At 40.4% G+C, this 23,932-nt stretch overlaps 2 protein-coding genes across 6 annotated transcripts in view; one reads left to right on the top strand and one right to left on the bottom strand.

Annotated features, from left to right (window-relative positions):
* yes1 (YES proto-oncogene 1, Src family tyrosine kinase) overlaps window positions 1-23,932 on the top strand; it is a 223,507-nt gene that overhangs the window by 179,508 nt on the left and 20,067 nt on the right. Inside the window, exon 1 of one of the 2 annotated variants that reach the window (XM_074687945.1) lies at window positions 12,759-13,142. The exons of the other annotated variant lie outside the window; for it this stretch is intronic. The gene's annotated coding sequence lies outside the window, so the exon portion shown is untranslated. Of the gene's footprint in view, window positions 1-12,758; window positions 13,143-23,932 lie in introns of those variants that run through there. 2 annotated transcript variants of the gene reach the window in all.
* Window positions 3,413-8,242, bottom strand: adcyap1b (adenylate cyclase activating polypeptide 1b). Of its 4 annotated transcripts, none has more exons than XM_074689154.1 (5): window positions 7,928-8,242; window positions 7,450-7,554; window positions 6,314-6,448; window positions 5,899-6,003; window positions 3,413-5,278 (listed from the first exon to the last, which is right to left on the bottom strand). In XM_074689154.1, exons 2-5 carry the CDS (start codon window positions 7,551-7,553, stop codon window positions 5,095-5,097), a joined length of 528 nt encoding a protein of 175 aa, XP_074545255.1. In that variant the 5' UTR covers window position 7,554; window positions 7,928-8,242; the 3' UTR covers window positions 3,413-5,094. The 4 variants fall into 4 exon arrangements, with proteins under 4 accessions (XP_074545255.1, XP_074545254.1, XP_074545257.1 ...); XM_074689153.1 differs by having other exon boundaries at window positions 6,314-6,451; window positions 7,928-8,239; XM_074689156.1 differs by lacking the exon at window positions 5,899-6,003 and having other exon boundaries at window positions 7,928-8,235.

Below are 23,932 nucleotides of genomic sequence, written 5' to 3'. Positions count from 1 at the left end.
GAACACTGTATTCTTAACCCTGACACACGACGTAGGCTGAAGATGGGAGGAGGGGGTGTTTGTGTTGGAGGTAAATGAGCACAAATACACATGACTGAAGGAGGAGGCAAATGTTCATAACACAAGCAATAAATCTGAATTACACATGCACACACACATACACACACACACACACCAGGCTCCTGGCACAAATGGTGACAAAGACAGCTGGGTGTGGCTGGGTGTTTGGGGAGGGTGCAGTTTGGGTATCCCCACTGGAAAAGCCCTGAGCACAACCCGCCCCTCCCCCTCTGACACCTTATACATAATTAAGACATGTCTAGAGGCACTGTAGGTCAAAGGGAAGCATATTCAAAGCTGCGTATGCTTCCAAACTCAGTGCAGAGTGAGCCAGGTTTTCTTCCAAGAATGTTCCAGCGAAACGCACAGACCTTACAACCCTCCTGAAAATTAAAGATCAATTCTTTAACAGCTTGAAGATGCTAATGGAGAGATAAGAAGCAAAGTGATGCACGCTGAAGAGGAGCGAGTTAAGAGGAGGAGCCATCTCTTATTGATTCAGGCATTAATGCACTTTCTGTATAAATTGGTGGAGGGTGGTTCCTCATGAAGATGAAGCCTGCAGCTGGAAAAAGAAGTCAGAGCGTTGGTCGTAACATGCACTTGTGGGCATGTGAAGGTGATAGCTGTGAATCCTGTGTACCTATGGATACACTGCTTCTGTATTTCTCCTTGCAGCATGCATCTTTTGTAGAGTGTCATGAGAGACGTGTGTAAATCCTAAGAGGACTAAGTCTGACTTTCTCACTGACAGCTGAAGAGGGGAGGGAGGGAGAGATAAATAAAGAATAGAGTTGTCTTATATATCACCCAGGTAGCTCAAACCCTGACGATTGACTATCTGTCAGCACTCTCTGCACACACTCCCATGGATCTACAAGATTTAAACCTCAGGATGTGTGTGAGTTTCGTAGTTTCTCAGGGCTGATAGTTTTGTTATATTTCATGTATCATATTTATCACTCTTCACCAAGCGTCTGCTGTATTTAAGCGTACTGGAGCAACAATTACTGTGGGTTTTGTTAGCTTCCTCTGTTCTGCAAGAAGCATTTCCTCATGTGAGCACAAATGTTAAGTGTAGAACCTCAATGCAGAGCCCGCTCAAGGCCTGCCTGTGCAAAAATCACTCTTCAACATGTGCACACACACACACACACACACACAGACACACACATTGTCTCTCTTTTCTCTCCCTTTCCACACATCCAAACACACTTGACACGTGCGTGTACGCGACCGTGTCCCTTTGTGGATGGTTGCCATGCAACATTTCTCTGATTGGGTTAGTTGAGCTCTGCTGCATGTGCACTTACACACACACACACACACACACACACACACGCACGCACACACAAACAGGCTGACGAGGATCAGATCACACACAAACACACTTCTCTGGCACACCCATCCTCTTCTCCTGTGGGACACAGCTGCACTTCCAAGGCCAAGGCTGGAGGGAGTGAGGAGGCTGATCCTGGAGGAGGTAGAGGAGTGCTGCTCCGCTCTGTGGTGCTCGGGTCCAGGGTTGAAGCTTATCTTGATGATCTCCTTGAGATGTTGGACTGGTTTTGTTTTAAATGTTGGAGCATTTTTTGGCCCTTTGAGCTTTTGTTTTCTTTATTTTGATCAATGCAGTTTGTTCCTTTTCAGTTCTTTACCCCTTTGGAGCACTGTTATGTGATGAAGCTTCATCAAAATACTACCCAGAGTGCACTTCTCTTTCTTTTTCTGCTGCTTTTGAGGATTACTCCTCTTGCTGATAGGTTAAACTGGTGCACTTAGGCTTTGAGTGGCTCTGATTTGCTGTTTCATTCCAACTGAGCTGGCTTTAGAAAAGTAAATTTATCTTCAGATCAGACTCCAGGTCAGTGTGGCCTCCTAGAGCTCTGCAGATTTGGTGCTGTGGTGTTTTATTTGTCCCCTGTCATGTGACCTGATGCTACTCAGCCAGTAATGGGGCCCTCTGTGATCATCTAAACCCCTCTTATTCAAAGTTAGGTTAAGATTTTTTTAATCAGATTTCAAATATGCTGCATTTAAGATGTATGGAAAGGCTAGCTCTAGCTTCACAACATGTGTGTCCTCTTTATGAATGATCAAAGATTAGACATTGATTAGAAAAATGTTGTTTACAAAAATTTATTCATACAAATCTTACAACACTTTTCATGACATTGAGAAACGTAAAACCCCATAGAAGGACTTCTGTGTGGATAACGATGTCACTTTGTACTAAGGTTCACTTTTCAAACACATAGTTTTCAGATAGATAAGAGAGATTAAACATTGAAGTAAGGCGTTTGGCGCTTTCAGAAATATCAACAACAGGCATTTTCTAAGATCTGAACAACATCTCTGTCATCTTCTCAAACCCTTGAATCCTAGATAGTGATGCACAGAATATGTTCGGGGCTATTTTTCTGATTAATAATCAATAACTGACCAATATCAAAATAATCAACAACACCTCATAATCAACAGGAACAAACACTGGTCATTGTTAACAATTCACACGGACACTGAACACCCCAAACTCATGCACACACACACACACTGACACACACACGTTGCTTGCTCCATCAACATGTACATTCTACTCTTTTTTTTTTTTAACATTTTGTTTTTTACTCCATGAATCATTGGCCATGCTTCAAAAAGAACGCCTAATTCTACTACTCTCAGGGCAGACTAAGCCGAGCGATTAAACAGACTAAAAAAAAGGAAGTTCCCATGTAAGCTAATGGACTGCAGCATTGTAGGGCCACTAAAAATTGCCATCTGTCACTTGTGGCGAATTTTTTCATGTTTTATTTTTATTCTCACGTCGAAGCAAAGGCACCAAAGCCAAAAGCTGTTTCCACCTCCACATGCGCATTCAGACAGTCGCTCAGTCACCCAAACAAACACTGAATACACACACACACACTCGCGCGCACACACATATACACAAACACACTAACTACAGAGCAAACATCGACACTTTCACGCAAAGCCTGGGAGCCAAATTGAAGAGTGTGTTGATAAGTTTCTACATGGGGATGCAGGCCGCTGATTGGATTGCAGGGCTGCAGAAAGCTACTTCAGCATTAATTTGAGCAAATGAAAAAGACCTCTTCAAAATAAAAGTCTGTAAAGGAGGGCTGGATTCCATTTACAGCCACTTTGATCTTTTTCTTAAGGGCTTTGTGTAATCTCCAAGGCCTCACCCAGCTTCTTTGTCATCATCCTTCTGCTAAGGGAAGGGAATTCAACATCTGATAATTCCTATCAGACTCATTGACCCTGATCTCACTCTGCTTGTCCTCTGTATCCCGACTTCTTCTGACTTTGCAGCTTTTTTTTCTTACACACATACATACACACACACACACACACACACACACTTTGATCTTTGTTTTCTTCCTCTATCACCTTGCACTTGTCTCTATCTTCATCATCCTCGTTGCACAAACCTGCGTTCACACCTAATGCATATCAGCTTCATCTCAAAGAACCACAGCACTAAAGTCAACAAGTAAGCACAGCTATCTAAAAGCAAAGAAAAATCCTAGATTTTTCCTAAAAATGCAGGACAAAGGCAAATAAGGGGGTCCAGTGTCTCGTCTCATGATATCCACAATGACAGCAGCAGCAGAGGTAAAAGAAAAAAAAAAGGTTTTGAAAAATCAACAAGTCAGTGCAGTACCAGTTTCCACCACCTCCAGCCCTCCTTGTTCACATTCCCAACACATCCAAGAGGGGAGTGGTGGTAAAATAGGCGTAGAGCGGCCCACCTCCCAAATAGCACAATCCAAAAAAAGAAGAGCATGATGGCATGCAGTCTCTAAGCAAAAAAGAACCAGATGTTAGACTCCTCATGCACTTAGAAATAAGAAATTAAAATCTGAACTCTTATGCTACCTTTCCTCTCCACCTCTTTACAATAAAATGCTTCAATTCCTGCATCTTACACGGTCTGGGTCCTTCCTGAAAAACTGCAATGCTGCTCAAATACAATCAACAGTTGGAGCACAGTCTTCCAAATTATAATCCTGTTGACTGATGACGTTAAGATGTGTAATTTCTACTGCATATAACACAAACACTCTCTCACACACACACGCACACAAACACATACACACACAGGACATTCTTTACACAAGCATGATTAATCTCCTGCAATTAAATGACTTTGAGGCAAGTGAGCAAGCAGTGTTCGCTGCATACTGATAACAGCAACTTTAGTGCTTCCTTTGTCTTTAGCAACGCCCTTGGAACAGCCTGCAAGTCAATTTGTCTTCAAAATCAGAGGGTTGGATTTTGTTTTGAACCACCAGTTACACCAATCACTGTAAGTCAATCAGTTATCCATCAAATAAGAGGCTGCACAACAAAAGCCGTCTAGATTCCCCCAGAGGGGGCAGCAAGCTCTGCAGACCCACAGAGCTCCTGTGAAAGGTAGCCAAGAGGAGGGGGAGGAGGGGGAGGAGGAAGAGGAAGAGGAGGGTGGATAAGGGTAGAACATCTATCATTTAGGGATAAGCCGGATATGCCTCACAGAGCATGCTCACTGCTTCTTTGGGCCTGTTATTTTTTTGGAAAACAAACAACACTAAAAAAATAGAACGTTGGTTACAAAAATAAGTATAACATTCAATACTTTGATTGTCTTTTTAAAATCTATTTATTTTCTGCATATGTAGATGACTTTTTAAAGATTTCAAGCGCATAACGTTGAAGGTGCACAATTATCTTTTTTTCTGATTCCTTTTTTTCTTTTCTCTTTTTTTGTTTGCTTTTGTTTTCAACATCTTAACATGAAAATAAAATATTGGTCCACAAAGTATAACTGTGCGGTATCAAGTGCTTTTGTACAAAAAGAAAAAAAAACGATATTATTATTAAAATATTCATTTTAATGGCTTTACTTCATACATAAATACATGTTGAAAGAACACAGGCGCAATCCACTGGTTGGTCAGATATATCTGAATGACTTTGATTTAACGACTGGATGTATTTACACAGGAGGGCAGTTTGGGCGCTTGAACGACGCTACAAATAGGCGAGCCGACGTCCTTTGTTCCTAACTCTCTGTCTGTACCTTCGTCCCAGAACCGCTGCCAGGTATTTCTGCACCGCCTTCTGCTTTCTATAGCGGCTGTAGCTGTCGGTGAAGATCCCATCTGAATGTCTTTTGGAGAGGGGCTCTGACTCTTCCTCCATACTGGTGTCTTCACTGAAAAATACAATAAAAAAAAGAACAAACATAAATTTACACAAACCTGCAACCCTCTACTTCTCCACATTCTGCTCTATAAAAATAACACCCGCATTTCTAAAAATATCTCGATGTTCCCATGATGCAAAGCTGTTTTTTTATCTCCAAAATTCCATTTTTAGGCCTTTGACGCGTCAAATTTTCGTTTGGAATTATGCAACAAGCAGGACAGTGTAAGAGAAACAGTGATTTAAACGTTTTTTAAAAAAGAAAAAAAAAAACGTTTAAATTATTAATTCGCAGCCTATTGCATATTCTGACGCATGATTTCTCATTAGCGCAAGAAAACAAAAATCAATTTATGGATTTATCATATATGAATCGTAGTGTATTTCAGTCCCGGATCCTCAGTTCCCCAAGGGAGCACAGTAATCATGAACGCAGAGCCACGCCACAACAAAAACACACACACAAACCATGAAAATGTCCAGACGTCTTTTGTTTTAAACAAAGATTACAACAACAAAAAATCTAAACAAAAAAAACACGCACATGAAATGATAGACAGCGATGCAGCAGCCGTGACAGAAAAGAGGTGATGATGACTGCAGGTGAACGCGTAAAAGAAATGCCCTTACCCTGCACGAATTGTCATCAGAGAATGCAGATAATGTCTCGCTGTTAACTGACCCAGGATCTCCCTCAAGGCTCTATCTAATTCTTCCTCAGCATGCCTTTCTGCTCTGAGATGATAAAACGCCAAAACACATAGATCATCAGTGACTAAATCAAAAAGCGCAGACAGAATGATCAGAAGTAGCCTAAAATGTCCCCACAGCCCTCCCCTTGCTCCAAAATCGCATCAGGTGCAGAAAAATCGCCGCTTTTTTGCACACATTTATCTTGGTTATTATCAGTATTTGATGCAACATTTTAGGCTACTCGGTATGAAAATAACACTGAACAAATAACATGATAAACTCTGGGATAAAAAACAAAGCAAGCAAACATTATCGCAGTCATAATCCAGAGATCTATGAAAGGCTCATTTACCTCTTTTCTGGTGGGTAGTAGAGGGTGTACGCGTCGTCGTTTAAGGATGGAGGGCTTCGTATAGCAATCTGATCGCTATCAAAACCCATGTCGGATAATGAGTTGCCATCCTCGTCGAAGGCGTCGTTTTCAAGTCTGCTGTGGGAATAAAGAGAGGGGAGAGCATTGATCACAAATCTGATCTGTGCACGAGCGGGGCTCCAGCACGAGTGAAAGAATGCCAAAATGTCTGCGTCCGTTTCGGGAACCAGTGGGTGGTTAATACGCATAGGAGACAGGGAAAGAAATCGAAAATAAACATACAATGGCTAATTTTGTGTTTTTAAATCAAACCGAAACGAAAAATTACAAATTTACTCAAAAAAAGCCTTAAATGAGTAAAAAAAAATGTGCAGCTTTATTTTTTTCATTTCCCTAAAATGTTTTTATTTATTTGGAAAACGTTTTTTTTTTATTTATTCCAACTTGGTGCTGATGTTGCAGCCTTTAACATCCAGTCTCATTAATTATTTAAGACTGGGGAACAATGGGTGTGAAAATGATGACATTCAGAGCAGGCGTGAGGCCAAAATCTGATTAAAAGAAAGCTGCAATTAGCGACGAAAATTTAGAATCGATAAGAACCACGCCCAAATTATGGATATGCTTTTTACAGAGAGAGGGAGAGGGAGAGAGGGAGTAAATCTTAAATGGGTAGAGCTCTCCTATCGTTTGCCTCGCCTCTCCTTGGTGACGCCAGTCCACCGTCATCCCAAGAGCTATCCATTGCATTGACTGCACTCTCATTTTTAATAAGGGGAGTTCTGTGTAACGTCCCACCGGACAGATAGCTCTAATTTCCAATGCAAATTTCCACACAAACCTGTGTGAATTTTGAAATAGATTAATTTGCTTTTAAACTCCCTTTGAAGGTTGTAGTTTCAAAATTGCGTGCACAGTTTTTTGTGCGCAATTACGCACAGTTTCTTTCGAAATAAAAGTGCCCAAATCCAAATCTTTGATTCAGTCTGTACATTTTGACACAATCCATTGCTGCTACTGAATAAAAATAGCTCTGAGTAACATGAATAATAAATGAACTAAAGAAGACACTATTTTTATCAAGGTATAAAGATGCTCGAAGCGCATTCACCTACCTAATCTTAGGGTAACTTAGTCCGAGAGGTGTGCAGAAGACGCTGTAGTGCATTAAGATTCCGTAGATGAGCAAGATTAAAGTGGCTTTGCTCGAACTGGCCATGCTGTTAGAACATGAAAAACATGAAACAGGTTAGTCACTCCTAACATGCTCACTCTTTGTTCTATCTCATTCACCCGCTGCGCTACTCCTCACTTCAAACTAGACTTGAAACGAAAAATCAGATAAAGAAAAAAAAGATCTTAAAAATAAGAAAAAACTGTTTATGGACAGTCCCCGGTGACGATTTCTCTCATTTTTTCACCCAAGTTTCGAGTATTAGCAGGGGATCCTTGGCATGCAGCGGCAAAGTAACCAAACCCAGCAAATCTCCATGCAGTTCAGGGAAAAATTGGGAATAATTTCCATTACTTTATCTGGCTCTCCTGAAAAGAATTTGACCGAGTTTTAAAAGAATCCGCAGACAAAGCACGTACCTATAGCAGGGGAGCAGGGAGAGCGCAGTACTGTGCTGGAGGATGTGATCCGGGCGCGGCTGTGATGCCAGTGAGTAAGTGTGTGTGAGTGAAAAAGAGAGAGACGGTATCTTTCTCACGGCACTTCTTTCCTGGCTGAAGCGCCTCCGTCGTCTCCTTGTGTTTCCCCCTTCGCGCAGCCTCCTCTCTCACTTTTTATACACAGATAAGAAGACTCAAGCAGCCGGAACAAAAAACTCGGGACGAAAAGTGCGCTGTGTCCTCGTCTACATATCGGTGCTCTAAACTTTTTTTGTCCTGCGCTGTGATTGCCTTGGATTTTTATCCACGCGTCGTAAGCCTTGCCTCCCCCCCCCCTCCTCCTCACCTACCCCCACCTCCTCCTCCTCTCTCCAATAAGTCACATTAAGGATGCTATAGACGTCATCAAGTCTGCCTCCCGGAATATAAAAGTACAGTTCCTTCCTCATCGATGCATCCGTCAGACTCGACCCCCCCTCCCCTCCCCCCACAGCCACCCTTACCCACCTTTCCTCTAATGGAAGTTTACTTGTAAACTTTTTAACTCCAAAAAGAGAGAGAGAAAGGAAAAAAAGGTAGAAAGAAGTGGTCGTAAATGCAAACACATTAATCACCGCATTCTGTGCCAGCCAGCAAAGATCAATTAGACCCACATCACCACTGAGACATGTTTTCCCCCAAAGCATCATCGCTAAGTCTAATTATGCTTTTATGATTATTACTAATAATCATGTTTGCTTGGTGACGGTGTTTTTGTGTAACTGGATGCTTTTTGGTGTCAGTAAGGAGTGAGTGTTGAGGATCAGGCTTCCAATGACCGAGCTGAGGCCTCTGGGGAGTCAGGAGCTGTCCAGTGCTGAAATCACTCTTTTCAAACTGCGGCTTTTTCTTGTATTTACAGTAACTTTCGCCTCTAATCTCTTCCAATAATTGCTTTGTGGCTGGATGTCGGCTCTAATGGCCTTACAGTGACAGAGCTCAGGCCTCTGCAGATCTGTTAGATAGTTGAAATATAAACGAGGCACGTAATGTGATTTGAACACGGGCTGGTGACGCAGGATGCCGCTCCACAGAGCTGTCAGAGAGCCTGCGTGGCTTTTCCAAACGATTCACACATTCTCCCAGACATTAATCTGGACATATTGGTATCGTGATAATGTGTTGAATGATACAGTCAAACGAAATAACATGAGAAAAGTCCCAAATTCACATACGGGATATGTAGCAATGAGTTAGGACACATATGGGCCTATTTTCTTACGCCAGAATGATCTTGTGAAATCTGATTTAGGGGATTTATGCCAGAGGTCAGTCCGTTTTAATTTTTTCCAACTTCCAAATAATGTTCCTGTGTTGAAAAAAAATATTAATGTGCATGAAGCACTTTTATAGGTGGCCAATAGACTTGATAACTGACAGCAGAATCTGTAGATTATGAGGCTTTTTCTGTCAGGCCCTCGCCTATGGAAGAATCTAATTCTGTAATCCCCTGAGACCTCCACAGTCACCATCACGAGCTCATACCGCGGTACAAACCTGAATCATACCTATAGCTCATCAACCAATTGAGGAGTTTGTCCAAGAGGCGCGAGGATCTACGTCAGCGTTTTTGTTTGCTCTGACGCAATATGACGAACAGGGCCAGTGACTGCACGAGGGGACGAATGGGCCTATCAACTTCTTCTCCTGCTGCTTTGATGAACAAAACTTAGACCCCTATATGTGTTAACAGGAGCAGACAGACGGCAGATAGGGGCCTGTTACAGCAGGTAGAGGGACAGCTTTGTGGGCTGAGCAAACAGCGCCATCATGAGGGGAAATGAGAAACATGCGGTTCATTCATCAGCATGCAGAGGGGGAAGGGAGAAGATGAGGGAATACTTTCACATGAGGTGGTCATGAGGCAGGTAACCAGATACAGGAGTGTTGTTTGTTTTACACAGGAAATATTCTGTCTTGGTCAAAAACAACACTGAACTATTGCAGTAAAATTTTAATAATTGTAGTTTTATAACCTTTATTTAATCAGAAAACATCACTGAGATGTAGACCTTTATGACTGAGGAGGGGATCTCTCTGGAAAGCATTTACTGACCCTCTCTGATAAGACACATCATATCTGTGTTTATTACTAACATTATTTTTTGCTATCAAAGAATCTTTAAGGATTTAGGCAGTATGAACTAAAGAAAAGCTACAGCATCTTGATTGTGTGCCCAAAATGATCATGTTGATGTGAGTCACCCCTCTGACAGGACAGTGCAAAAGGTCAGTCATAGTACAATCCTGGATATATACAATCCACTTCATGTGTTTAAATGATTATTTGTTAACCACTGTTGTTGTTTTTTGCTTGTTTGTTTTTGTTTGTTTGTTTTGTGTTTAAATGATTATTTGTTAACCACTGTTGTTGTTGTTGTTGTTTTGTGTTTTTTTGTTGTTGTTTTGTTGTGTTTTTCTTTTTGTTTGTGTTGTTTTAATGGGGCAGGCAAAGGAGGTCATCATACTTTAGGTACATAGTCTTTTGTACCTTTTTATTTTGAAATAAATTGGTGTTGTCAGTCATTTACTAATTGGTACGTTCCAGAAAATAATAACAAAAAAAACCCCTCAATATTTCAACAGAAAACTGCAAATGCTGATGATTCAAAAGAGTCAGAACAAGAGACACACCATCTCAGTTGTTATTCTGTTTGAAAGAGATAAATTCCTAAAAATGATCCGTAGAACCATGACTTAAGAAATGGATATTGTAAAAAAACAAACAAACAAAAAAAAGCTATGCACTTTCATTAGGTTGTTTTGACGTTTTAGTCTGACCTTTTATCATTGCATTATAAGCAAACATTACTGTGGTACTAATCATTCTGATACATTTTTGATATACTACTTCTTAGTTTGATTAATGATTAATTTTAGAAGTCACAATGTTCTGCAACTTTGTGACCTGTAAGACTTATCTTGTATTCTTCTGTAAAAGGTCTCAAACTCCATGTTGGGAGCAACTGATGCAAGCAACAGCCCCAGTGTTCACACTTCAGCCTTACCCCTCAGAGGATTTTTTTATATTCTATTTATTATATCAACTGACCAGCTTTCAACCAGCAGCAGCACTGCAGGCACAAAAGTGTTTTATTAAAAATATATATAGGTGACGGGGAAATATCTAACCTGACACTTGATGAAATTCACTGAGGACTGCAGTGAAACATTGCTAGAAGCTCTAAGGGAGAAAAATGGAAGTGTAACTCAAGTCTAGAGGATTTCATCACTTTTATATCATTTGAGGCTGACTTAAAAAAAAATGAGCCAGTGAAACAAAAAGATCAGAATTCAATGTTAAATGGAAAGTATCAACAGTATTACAATAGGAGGAACAAATACAATGAAAAGGGACCACTGTATTTTCACCTCTGTTTGTGTTAAGACCCTAGCAGGCCTTCATCTGGTCTCTCTCAAAGCTCTCTTTTCAGGAGACCTCCTCTCACTGAAACAGAGGCTGTCTGCACTTAGTGCAGTCAGAGTCAGTAGGGGTCAGCAAATACCTTTAAAATCTCTGCAGCACAGACACACATATTCAACCTGCAGTTTAGTTCTTGTTGTTTTGCTGAAATATAGGCTGTAACATTTTACATGCTGTTTATGTTACCAGCATCCTTTAGAAATAATTATTCTAACTTATTATTTTCATTCCTGAGAGAAACGCTTTACTTTTTTTAAAAGAAAAAAATATAGACGTAACCACTAAGAACATAAATAGCCTATCTCAGCACACACCGTTAACTAGCCCCAGTCGGGTGATAAATAGCAGCAGAAGCAAAAAGATAAAGTTGTTCATCCACTGCTCCACCCAGGGGGCGCCAGAAGCTTTCCCGTGGTAATAAGGTTCAAAGGTTAAACAGTAAGCCTTCGCTATTTACATTTAAATCAGATAACTTAATTCTGTTTTAATTAAAAAAAAATAACAACTGATTGAGTAATAACTGAAAGAAAAGCTTTTTTCCTTTTTTAGAGGACCAGATGGTGGATTTTATCTCCAATCTGAGCCAGTAGAGTCCGCCATATTGGGCACAAGGGAAAACCATTCAATAGGGATGATGGGGCGTTCAGTGGTTGTCGGAAATATAAGAACATCTAGTATGAACCCTGATGAACCTTGGAAAAGACAAATTTACCTCGTCAGCTTTCTTAATTAGGAATAAACACTGTATAATTTGATTTTAAAAAATGTTATTTATGTTGCTGAAGTTCTCTTAAGATGAAATCAGCAACTGTTTTGTCAGTTTATGCAAATAGTCTCTAATGTTGAAACATGACACGCTTTTTATAGATCTAACAGTGATACATGGATTATATTTGGTTTTTGTAAGCTTTGTAAAAAAAGATGTGTTGAATTATAGATCTCATTTGAAAAAAAAACAGCATAGGGTGCAGTAAACAAAGTATTGTATAATACTTTTTAAAACAGGGTTTCAAGTACTTTACAAAATGAAACTGATCAATAAAAGAGAAAATTGAGGAGAACAAGAATAAAAAACACAAAAATAACAGAAGATAGTCAAACAATGTCACATGGCTATAAATCCATCATATAAAAGGGAATAACGCATCAGGAAAAAAAAACAACAAAAGATATATGGCAGGAGAAAGAATCAAAACAGCATTTTGAGGATTAAAACACACTCGGATAATACTTCCTGTCGAAGTACATCAAAATTAAAACTGAAGAAAGCATGATCTTGTGTCAAGGATAATTTGAAGCTGGGGAAGTATGATGTACGAGTCAAATGTGAGTACCTGAACGCAGCATTATTCCTTCTTTGGCCTCGTCGCTCCTCCGTGCTAGTCCGGCTATTGTTGTGTGTCTTTCAGGGCAACCCTGACCTATCAGCAGGCGGTGATTTGTGGATATTTTAACCGTTTTGCTTTGCTTTCACCCCGCCATATCAAGCGGTCTTTGTCAGTTGGGGGTGCTTTTCGTTTTAGCGGAATACAAAGATCCGAGTGGGAGACTTTGGGCTGCTGAAGTAGTGAATCGGTATGGGACAGACGTAAGACTGAGATTGTTCGGTTACTGCTTTGGTCGGCGGTTTGTACTTCTTTGGATTTCCTACGTCAAATACAAAAGCGTGGGGGAGGAAACATCACAGGACGCATGTAGCCGGAGAATAACCGTGTAAAGGTCGCTTTAAAGGTAAGATATACTTGTTTGAGAAAGTAGCATTTTGTGTTAAAGTGAGTGAGCAGGGCCTCGTAGTTGGGGAAAGTTAGGAAAAGAAAGCATGAGAGTTTTCCTCGTTTGTGTTTCCTCATCCAGAAAGTCTTTGTTGGCGTTTATCCCCAAACGAAACCCAAAAGTAAGAAATATTTGCTGATAAAACTCGATGGGAACAGTAAACTTGGAGGGGAAAATAACTCAAAACTGCTCCAGGACAGGATTATAACAACAGTATTCTTATTTATCAAACATTAAATGAACTAAATGGTAAACCAGATCACACTTTTGTAACTTCTGGAGCCTTTTCCATGTGTGAAGTTTAGTGTCCCATTAGTGAAACTATCTCTCCCTTTCTCAGCCTCACCCATTCACTATCTCTCCACTCAGCTGCTGTAGGCCTCAGCTGTTTAAGGCCTTTATTGCAAGACATATTGTTTTACAGCAACTGAGTTTCCAACATGATGAAACCCTTATCCTTTACGCTTTTGGGGTATTTTACAACTCCCATCTTGCATGCTTTTATTGAAGCAGTACAGCTGTATTCTCCTGATTTGCAAAATCCAAAATATCCACGTGTGAAACAGGATATGAAGTACACTAATGATGTTGTAATGCTGTTTTTATAGTAGTGTGTCTACATATCCACTGTCCCTGGGGGTGCATGTGTCTGATGGTGTGCTTTTACACTCGGGTGGCACAGTAATCCTCCTCCATACTAATCCCTCTGTTAGTGCAGCCTCAGTTGGTTGGATAGTTGAGTCTCCCTCCCTTACACACACACACACACACACACACACACACACACACACACACACACACACACACACACACTCACACTCACACAGCTGGAAGGACAGGGCTGTTGGCAGAGAAGTGAGGACCACTAACAGGTGGTGTTGGCTGGGGTTCAGGGACTCCAGTTTAACTGCAGACATGAAGGATCCTCACTCAGTCCTAGAGTGTCCTCATGGCATGGATGAGACTCTCCCGTGTCATTATAGTACTCTGATTAAAAGCTAAGAAGTTGTTTCGTGACACACTCTCATGCTAACAAACTACACATTTGGCTCCTCTGTCTTTAGGAGCCTGCAGTCAGAGATGAGTGCAAAGGGAACAAGAGGAGCTCTTTTATTTTACAGCTTGAACATGGCTCATTCTCTCTCCCAGCTTCACTCCAGTCTTTGACAGTCACAGCAGGTGGCTTCAGTGGTATGAATGGATTCGGAAGGAAGTTCCCCTCTCTCCCTCCCCCTGACACCCCCCCTCTACTCGCTGTGATTGGCAGGGATGGCAGGCTGCCCTGAAGATAAGACTGGGCTGAGCCTCAGAGAGTGTGCCTGGGAAATTACTGAGTTACGCTCCAGTAATGGTTTGCAGGCCTGGGTAGGATCTCCTCCTCTCTGCGATTGAGGAGTGTTTATAGTGAAAGTGTGTTAAGTTAGCTTTTCAGCTTTCACGCTGGATTTATCATTCATAGCAGGAGATGCTGCAGTTTGGTTTTACAGATAATAAACTCAGGAACAATCTGAGTGTCACAAACAACTGAAGAGAAACCATTAAAATCCAAACAAACAGCTGAACTGGTTACGGATTGTTATGTGTGAGGTTAGCTGCTTTTCTCTGTAAAGTGAAACATTTTTCAGCGTCTTGGGATGTAATAGCATCCAGTCTGTTCAGCGCACCTTTCCTGGCAACTGTTTGTGACCACCCATCTTTTCTCACCCTGTCTGACACGTTCTTGGACAGCATCATGCTCTATTGAACAGGGGTGTGATTCCTCTAGATGAGACTTTACAAATCTCTGAGGATGTAAGTTGGTGTTAAAGAGGGGGCATTGTACTTTTTGGGGGCTCATACTATTCCCTCTGGTACCCAATTAGTAGCTTTTAGATCCCTATTTCTTTCACAATGGTGCTTTGAAAGCTCAAATTTCACCTTCTGTCTGAAATATTGTGTGTCAGGCGCTGTTTCTTTAAGGGTACCCACTCTTCAAATCCCCCTTCCCTCTGATTGGCCAGCCTGTAGTAGTCCTGTCAGGGCAAATGCTGCGTCCTGTTTACATCAGAACTGGGAAGTAGAGAGTGGGAATGATGTGATCTCCGAGTTAAAAGCACTCCAGTTGCCAAGTCGGAAAAACTTGCCATAACAGCAGAATTTCTGTATATAAACATTAGGGATGGGTACCGAAATAGGTACTTTTATAGGTACCGACCGAATTCTGTCAAAAGTACCGGGTACCGGTTCATGTAAAATCAAAAGGTACCATGTTTAGGTACCTAAATGCATACTTGGGACTGTGAAGGAGTGGAAGGATAGCCAATTTCCCACGCTGGACATGAACACAGCATTGCAAGGTTATTTAATTAAGAATAAATATGTGTAGGGGTGGTATAGATCTCCCGCCTTTCCAGTAGGGAAATTTCAATTGCAGGGGAAGTTCCAATTGAAATTTCCCACTCGGAACTTGTGAATTCCAACTTTCGAGTACATCTTGAATGCGCTAAAAGTGTATTGACAGACCTTGTTGATTGATGTCCATCTCTCTAACGTGTCACAAACTAGTTATGAGATGCTTATGGGATGATGCTCCACGTAAGTCTCATAAAGATCTCGTAAAAATCTTGTGAAGATCTCATTTTTAAGGTTGGTTTATGCTTGAGGCGTCCGTGAGGTCTGCACAGCTTCATGCAGACGATTGACGTCACTGTAGCAGCCTCACCTCCTTTCACAGTCCTTTTTATAGTGAAAATTTCTGCATTGGCAGAGAAAAGTGTAACAGTGTAAACACCTTCTTCTACTTTAGTTTGGTAATGTGGTAGACGTGCATTTGCAACACAGCTCCCCCTGCAGCTTGGGAATGGATGCTGCGCGGTGTGATACAAAGTATAAAAGCCACACGCTTTCTCTCATGCTGATTGGGTGCATCTTATTTCCATGCGTCATGTTTGTTTGGAAAACATAACACAGCCTTTTAAAGGGACTCTTGATTAGTTTACAGACAGATTCTGGGATTTTGTAGTTGTTTGACCATCCAGAATATGAAGGACAGCAGTGGTCACAGCTGTTTGTGTTCATTACAGTGCTGTGAACATGCAAGTAATCCCACAAGCCCGTGTTTGCTGACTGATAACAGCACGGATGTGTTAAAGTTATGTTGATGTATTGATGGGTTTTTGTGTTTTGGTAGGCTTTGATCAGCCACAAAGCTGCCAGCTGTGATGTGGCAGAGGTCTCTGATCAGTAATCACACCCCTGACTGAAGATTAAAATAATGTGCTTGTGTTAAAGACAAACTTGGAAAAGGTAATACATTAAGATCTTGAACTCCACACCAAGTAGAATCTGGACAAAAGCTTCAGCCTCATGTCCCAAAGGTTACATCAGTCAGTAGCTCAAAGGTCAGTGGGCCTCTCCATGTACACTGCAGAATTGCATCTTATCTTGTGAGTCACACTGATAAGGGGAGTTCAGGTGTTTTTCATGTTTGATCAGTATTTTAAAGAGAGGTGACTCCTTTATGTGTCATCCTAAAATACAAGCAATATGTTGCTCCTTAGAGTTTGGACTATTCAGGCCTGTTAACTTTATTTTATTTTTTTATCTGTGCCTGCTTTTATGCCTAGCTAAGTTTATATTTATATGGTCTGAGTTTTCTAACTAATATTTGATCTTTCAGCAGTTCTTCCAAAGTATACTCATCCACAACATGAATCTTTGGCCCGCTTGAGTGTAGTTCAGGGATTTTTTTTTCCTCAAATGCTGCCTGCATGCCAGCGACAGCAAAAGCGTCCCTCCAGCAGCATTGTTGAATTCAGGCCTGTGGGAAGCAGCAGCCTGTGTCTCCTTAATCTGACACGGCATCACTGGCAGTCTGGCACTTAGCCTCACGTCACATGTCCTTGGATGGGGTCTGGCTCCAGCGTTTGTTTGAAAACCTTCTACAGTCCTTTGTGTCCTCTTGTATAGTAAGCAGAGAGCTCAGAGCACAGTTGTTCATGAGAAAGTGTGAGTGAGTGTCTGAATTTCCACCCATATGGGGCTTATTTCATGCAGCTTTTTCAACCCAGTGTGGCCAAACACATATGAGCAGTCAGGCTCAACCTATAGTCCCTGATCCAGCTTTATTTTCTTACTGTGTATGCACCTTAAATTGCCTCTGACGTCTCTGAGTTCTCCGTGTAAAGACATGCTAATATGCTATTTGCATTCTGTCACTCAGAATCCATGGCCCACATCTCTGTATGAGCTTTAGGGGGTATTTACTGCGTTCCCTTGGATCTACAAAAAGACTGGCACATTTCTCCAGGCTAATCTCATTGTGTGTGTAACAGCCTCATTTAGGAAACCATCAGAGAGAGGACACAATAATCTGCCTGTAACATGATTTGCTGTGGGGTTGATTTAAAGCACCATTAGTTTTGGTAAATTTGTCATGCGGGGAGGGAAAACAAAAGCTCCGGTCATTCATTTTCATCTTAATTGTTTCTCCTTATATTCCTCTGTTTATGTTTCTCGTGAAAGACTTTCCTTCAGGGACTGAAGCGTGTCACTTAGAGAGAGTGAAATCTGATGTAAGTAATGACAAGCTTTGTAGAAAACTCTTGCCTGGTGGTGGTGGATACCCATAGAGGAATCCCATGGTACGGAAGTGAAGCATTCAACTAATCACACTACAGCATATGCTGCTAACGGCACAGGCTTTCTGTGACGTGTAGTGACAATTAGTCTGCCTCAACACAAAAGCGGTAATTTTCCTTCCATAGGCACATCTGGGGGTGTTGAATATTTAATTTAGGTTTGATTGATTGTGTGCTCCCCAGCTGTAAGGGTAGCATGCCTGTGCCCTTATTAGCATCTCTGCAGCTTGCTGTTAGCATGTGTATGGCATTCAGAGGATTGTGAGTGTGCTGTGCTTAAGGGGGGGCAGGGTAAGGTACTTTCTCTTTTCACATAACAAAAGGTAGATAAAAGAATAAATGAAAAGCCTTTCAATACGGTATCAAACCGAGAAACGGGGAAGAACAGTTCATGGTGGGTGGTTCTGAAAGTGCATTTTAAAAGAATTCAGGCAGGACTGAAATGGTTTGAAAAGATGACTTGGTAGTTTGTTAATTTGGGGATTCTCTCCTGTACCTGCAAACTGCATAAAAGCTGGACACAAAGCAACGGAAACTCTCGTGGTGACTTGAAAACTCTTTTTTGCTGCCATTAAGTATGATTTTAACTAGAAAAGCACTCAGAGAGCGCAGACCTTCGCCAAGCATATTGTGATTGTCACGCAACACTTTAGTCCTACTTTAATGTTATACTTCCTTTCAGCAGACTGTCTGCTACAATTTGGTGTTGGTTGCAGGTTTGTATGATAATTTGTTTCCTGGCAGTGTTGAAAATTATGATGACCCAGTACACATTTCATATTACGAATCTTAGTATCCAGAATATTACCAGGATCTGGATCGTACTTTTACATCTGTCAGAAATGATGGTGACCTTGTCTTGTCTTCTTTTACAAAGCAATCCAACCATTTATCCTGGAGTTATACATACATATGGTGAAAACAGCCCTATCTCACAACAATAAAGAATCTTTTTAAAAACATCCTGGATCCAGACGGTGATCCAGATCACCTCCGAAATTCAACCACTTCTTTCATCAAGATCTGTTTGTTACTTTTTGAGTTCAGACAAACAAATAGACAAACCCTCCCAAAAACATAACCTCCTTGGCAGAGGTATTAAATAAATGTTATAAATTAAATGAGATCCAGTTGGTGCCATCAAAAATGAGAAACACAAAGAGGAAGAAAGAGAGAAAAACATCCAGAAAAAGTGCAGAGAAAACATAATTTGCCATGAAATGATTCACCAAAATAAAGTCTGTCAGAAACTTCTTACTCTCTTATCCCAGTTTATCTGCCTTTTCTTTTATTTACAGTTATCTGTCAAACCAATGATGCAATGAATGGATGTAGGTTACTTTAATTCTGATATGCACTTCTCCCTCCTCTGCACTGTTATTTTCCTGCTTTTTCTCCTTTTCAGTCCCATCCCTGAAAAACTCTCATATCTCTTGCATAATTCTGGATTTTACAGCCCAACATGTCTAGTAACTTGAGCTGAAGAAGAAGAAGAGATCCAAAGTACAACTCAAGGGTGTTGAAACAGTTGGACACGCCAGATCATGTGCCGGCACCGTGGGCTCGCTCAGACTTGTGATCCATTTATGGCCATTTTAGGATTTAGAGAATCCTCTAAGAGCGTGATGGTGCAAACAGCAGAGACTGCAAACTTTATCCTGAGGGGGAGGTTTGGACATCTTTTAAAGGCTATGAGTACACTGCTTCATGGGTTTGGGACATCAGTCAAGAAGAAAGGGGAACAAGTTGCTGACATGAAGCTTTAAGTGGTCATCCAGACTTCTTTGTCAAAACTGCCTAGTTCCTTTTCACTCTTACAGTAAATCCTGTAAATTGGCTCAGATTGAAAGCAGTAAGGTCATACTCACTTATCTGTACTTACAGTCATCATGATCTCTTGTAGTCTGGTTCATCAGGATTAACCTCCGTCCAAAGTATCTATTTCAAGGAAGCAGCAGAGGATTTGATCAATGATACCCTCTCTGAGCCACACTCCCACTCTTTCATCGTGTTTCCCTGTCATGTCATGCGTTTGTTTGCTGTAGCATTAGCCGTGGGGTCAGGCGCTAAGTGTTGTGGACATTTGGACACATGTGGTGTTAGGCATGAGAGGCAGAAGGAGGTCAGAGGTGATGGAGATGTTTATGTTGGAGTCTGCTCTGATGTCTGTGGCTTGTGCTGTGAACGGGGTACTGACTGTTAAAAGCACTTCTCCTGTTTGGTAACTTCCACTCTCTGACACAGCAGATGATCCTAACATGGATATTGAAATTAAATAAAAATTTTTTTGATATGTTGGACAAGAGGTTTGTCAAGTAATTTTCCATTGCAGTTTTCTTTGGCTTTAAGATGCAGTTTTAGTCCGGTTAAAATCTTCTTGAACCTCTTAAGGCCCAGCGTCCATATATGTTGACATTACATTTCTTCCTTACAGACCCATGATACTTCATTTTTTTTAAACCTCGACCTATTAGCTACATTAAGGGACACTACCCACATCATCTTTTGGTGAAATATCAAGATATTCAAGTACAATGACCACTGACAAACTTCCTTTCCCGGTGGATAAAGCTGTGCCTTTTTTTTTAATCTTTGCTAATTGTGTTCTGTACATGTAGGAGTAGTGCATTCTGACAAAAAACATGCACTGAAAAAACAATGTCAAATACATAGAGTTTAAGTGAAATCACATGTAAATTTTCCATGTGATTTTATTTCATTAGTTCAGAGTAAAAAGGTGCATTAAATGCAGAGTACTTATATCAGTGTGAAACAGCTTGAATAAGTTAAGTAACTACTACATACTTAATTAAAGTAAAGAAAAATTGAAAATGAAGTTTGTTTGTAATTTCAGTTAAAAATGTAAACTTAGGTAGATTTTTTTAACATTAACCTCCAGGATGTAATACTTGTAATCCTTTAGGGGTGTGAAAAACAGTGAAATCGCTGAATCATAGTCATGTTTTGCGCAATATTAGATTTTTTATGAGTAACACTGGTTACACCAAGTGACATTTATCAGTTTCACCAACTGACAATTCCTTTCACCCAGTAATTATTTTGCAACATTAGTTTAATGACACAGTAGTTTAAGTGACCTATTGCACTTTATGTTTTCAAGTTAAAAGTATGCATGAAACACTGCATCTGACTTTTATTTTTTCAAACACAATAAAATTGAAAAGCTTTTTTTCAATCAAATAATAAACTGTTTAGAATATCACAATATAACACAATATTGTGGTGTCGTGATGGGTATCATATTGTGAGGTTTTTGCCAGTACTCACCCCTATAATCTTTGCTTGATCTACCACAGAAAGTCCAGTGATACTACCAAGTATTATGTTTTCTCAGTTTCTCAGAAGTGTTTAGTACAATAATGGAGAGCACTGTTGGACTGTTGTCCTCCTCCACTCACAGGCAAACTGTTGGAGTGCTTTTTCACTCTGCCAATTCTGGGTTTGTCACCAGCAAAAGAGTTATCCAGCAAAGTAACGGGCTCCCGTATCAACTGCATACTCTCTTTGCTCATGGTTACAATATTTGTTAAGTAAAACAATTAATATTCTTTCCCAATTTCATTTATCAGTGAGAGAGTCAGTGGCACAGGGTCAACTGTGAGACAAACTATTTTTAACATTTAATACAATAACATATTTCATGGCTGAAATGATTCTGGGAATAGCTTAGTGGCAGCAACACTGTTTTTAATTTCATAAATGAACCTTTCACACTCAGCAGGGAAACATTTTAAAAAAAAACATTTCAGGGGCTGTGGGGAAACATCTGTCCTCCCTCTCTGTGGAGGTGCATCAGTTCAAACTTACCACCTTAGCTGATGATAAGTGGCGTTAGATGACGTTATGATGTTACCTGTAGTCGTGCTTGAAAAGGATTCAACACTTGCTTAATCTCTGCCATGTCTCACATGTTCATGTCTGTCTCTGCATCAACCAAAAGCAGATGAGATAAGCAGAAAAGAATGTTCATTGTCTTCAAGGTTGAATGAACATAAAGCAACGAGTGGCACACAGATGGCCCATTGTGTTTCTCTCTAATTGTTTATCTACTTTATGATTTATTTCCTGTGTTTGTTTTTTCCTCTTCTAATTCAACATAGTCTGTGGAGCTTATTTTACCCGTAACGTGCAGGAACGTTTCCACAGGACACCTGCATGGATATCTGCACTTTGCAACGGTGCATGTTAGCAGATTCAGCCATGCACACATTGGTTTCACACTTCATTAAAACATGAACACCAACTTATAAAATCCTGTTTTTCTTTGCATTTGAGTGAAAAAGAATAGAGAATAATTTTTGTAAAAATGTTTTTTTACTGGAGTAGAATGCAAGTCATCCTACAGTAAGACATGTGAGACACATTAACAAACTTTCAGGCCAAGTAGCAGAGCAATGCTCATAGATCATGTGACATTTCTGCTGCCTGTTATTGGTTGTCCTGTCTGTGCAGGATGTCTGGTTTCCCAAGAGCCCAGTTAACCGTTCAGCATACGTGAGCTGGACATTCACTGGAAATACTCATCAACGTCTTTATACATTTTGTAACCAGCTTGTGTACTCTGCTGCTCTCTGTGTCTTAATAGATTTACTTCTAAAGCATTAATCTTTAATTGTCATGTCTGCCTTTCACATTTAATCGTTTCCTGTATATTAATTCATCATCCTCCTCAATCATCACTCATCCTCTGTTTCCGCTGCCTCAGCCAGCTTTGGCTTTCAGTCAATACTCTTCATGGGAGGAGGGCAATACTCCATTCATCTCTAATAAGTATATCCATAGATTGATTCAGACCCTCATTAGACCGAGCTGCATCCCTGCCCTCCAAAGCCAAAGTCTGACTTCAGTGGAGACTGCAGAATTGTTTTCTTCACCAGGGGATTTAGAGTTCGTTTCACTTTGATAGAACAAAGTGCTGCCACATCAATAAATCCATTGTAATTAATTCAGAGAGGTCAGATCTGAAATTAAAGGCCCCTCTCTTTGTTCTGTTATGAAGGGGTGCATCTCTTCTTTGCCACAGATTAGGGATGGGAATTGATAAGATTTTGTCAATACCGATGCCCTTATCGATTCTGCTTATCGATCTGATCTTTATCGATTCTCTTATCAGTTCCTGTTGTGAATTTTCTCAGGACAAAAAGTAGCTTTACAGGTTTTCTGTGTCAACAACATTTAATTGAGTTTATACTGTAAGTAAATAAAATGTAATTGGTCCCTGAATCTGGATATTTCTGGACATAATTATACAGAAACAGGTAAAAATCGAACACAATGTGACATTGATGTACTGTGTTGTAATATAATAATAATTCAAGTAGGCCATCTAGTGTCTCAAAGTGGTTATAGCAATGGTTTAAGTTGTTTGGAAGCTTTCCGTAGTTATGAAGTCAGCCATGAGACTTTCATTAGCCTGTTAGCTTTTGATGTTTGAAATTCTCAGTATTTTTTACAGAGTTGATGTGATATGTTTCTGTGATGAAAGTTGAAATTCTATTCTGAAGCTGAAGTTATACTGATGTATGCTAACTGCTAGCATATCAATGCAGTTTCCTATATACATTAGCATCAGGATTGCGCTTTTTTGTTATTTTGGTAAATTAGGTGATTTATACCATTCCGAATGTACTGAATATGAATCTCCTGAGAGAGAGTGATGTACATTTCTTTATTCAGTCAGTTCTTAAATAAAACTTCATGCTGAAAATCCTGAATCAGAGTTTTCTTGGGAAACGTTACCTAACTGCTAAGCTAAGATAGCTGCAGCAGACTAGTCGACGTAAGGCTGGGAAGCTCTGGCACATTGTAAAGAATTGATAAGGGAATCGTTCAGCACAAAGGCTAACATTATCGATGGATTTAAACATTTCTTATCGGTTTTCAACATGAACCAGTTTTCGATTCCCATGCCTACCACAGATTCTTGTTTTGTTTTTTGCTTTTTCGTCTGCATCCTTATAGATATGACTATCACTACAGGATCCTTTTAGAATACAACCACTGAGTCACTGAGGCATAAATCTCTCCCGGGGCTCTCCCTGTCGAGTCCTTTGTGTTTTTGTCTTGGCATTGTTGGCCTCCCATTCATGAATGACAGCAGCACTGGCC

Source organism: Halichoeres trimaculatus, unplaced genomic scaffold (genome assembly GCF_033239565.1).
Source record: "Halichoeres trimaculatus isolate MK-OKI-2021-1 unplaced genomic scaffold, fHalTri1.1 fHalTri1_scaffold_15, whole genome shotgun sequence".
Lineage (NCBI taxonomy): Eukaryota > Metazoa > Chordata > Actinopteri > Labriformes > Labridae > Halichoeres > Halichoeres trimaculatus.
This window is presented reverse-complemented; position numbering and strand designations above follow the sequence as displayed.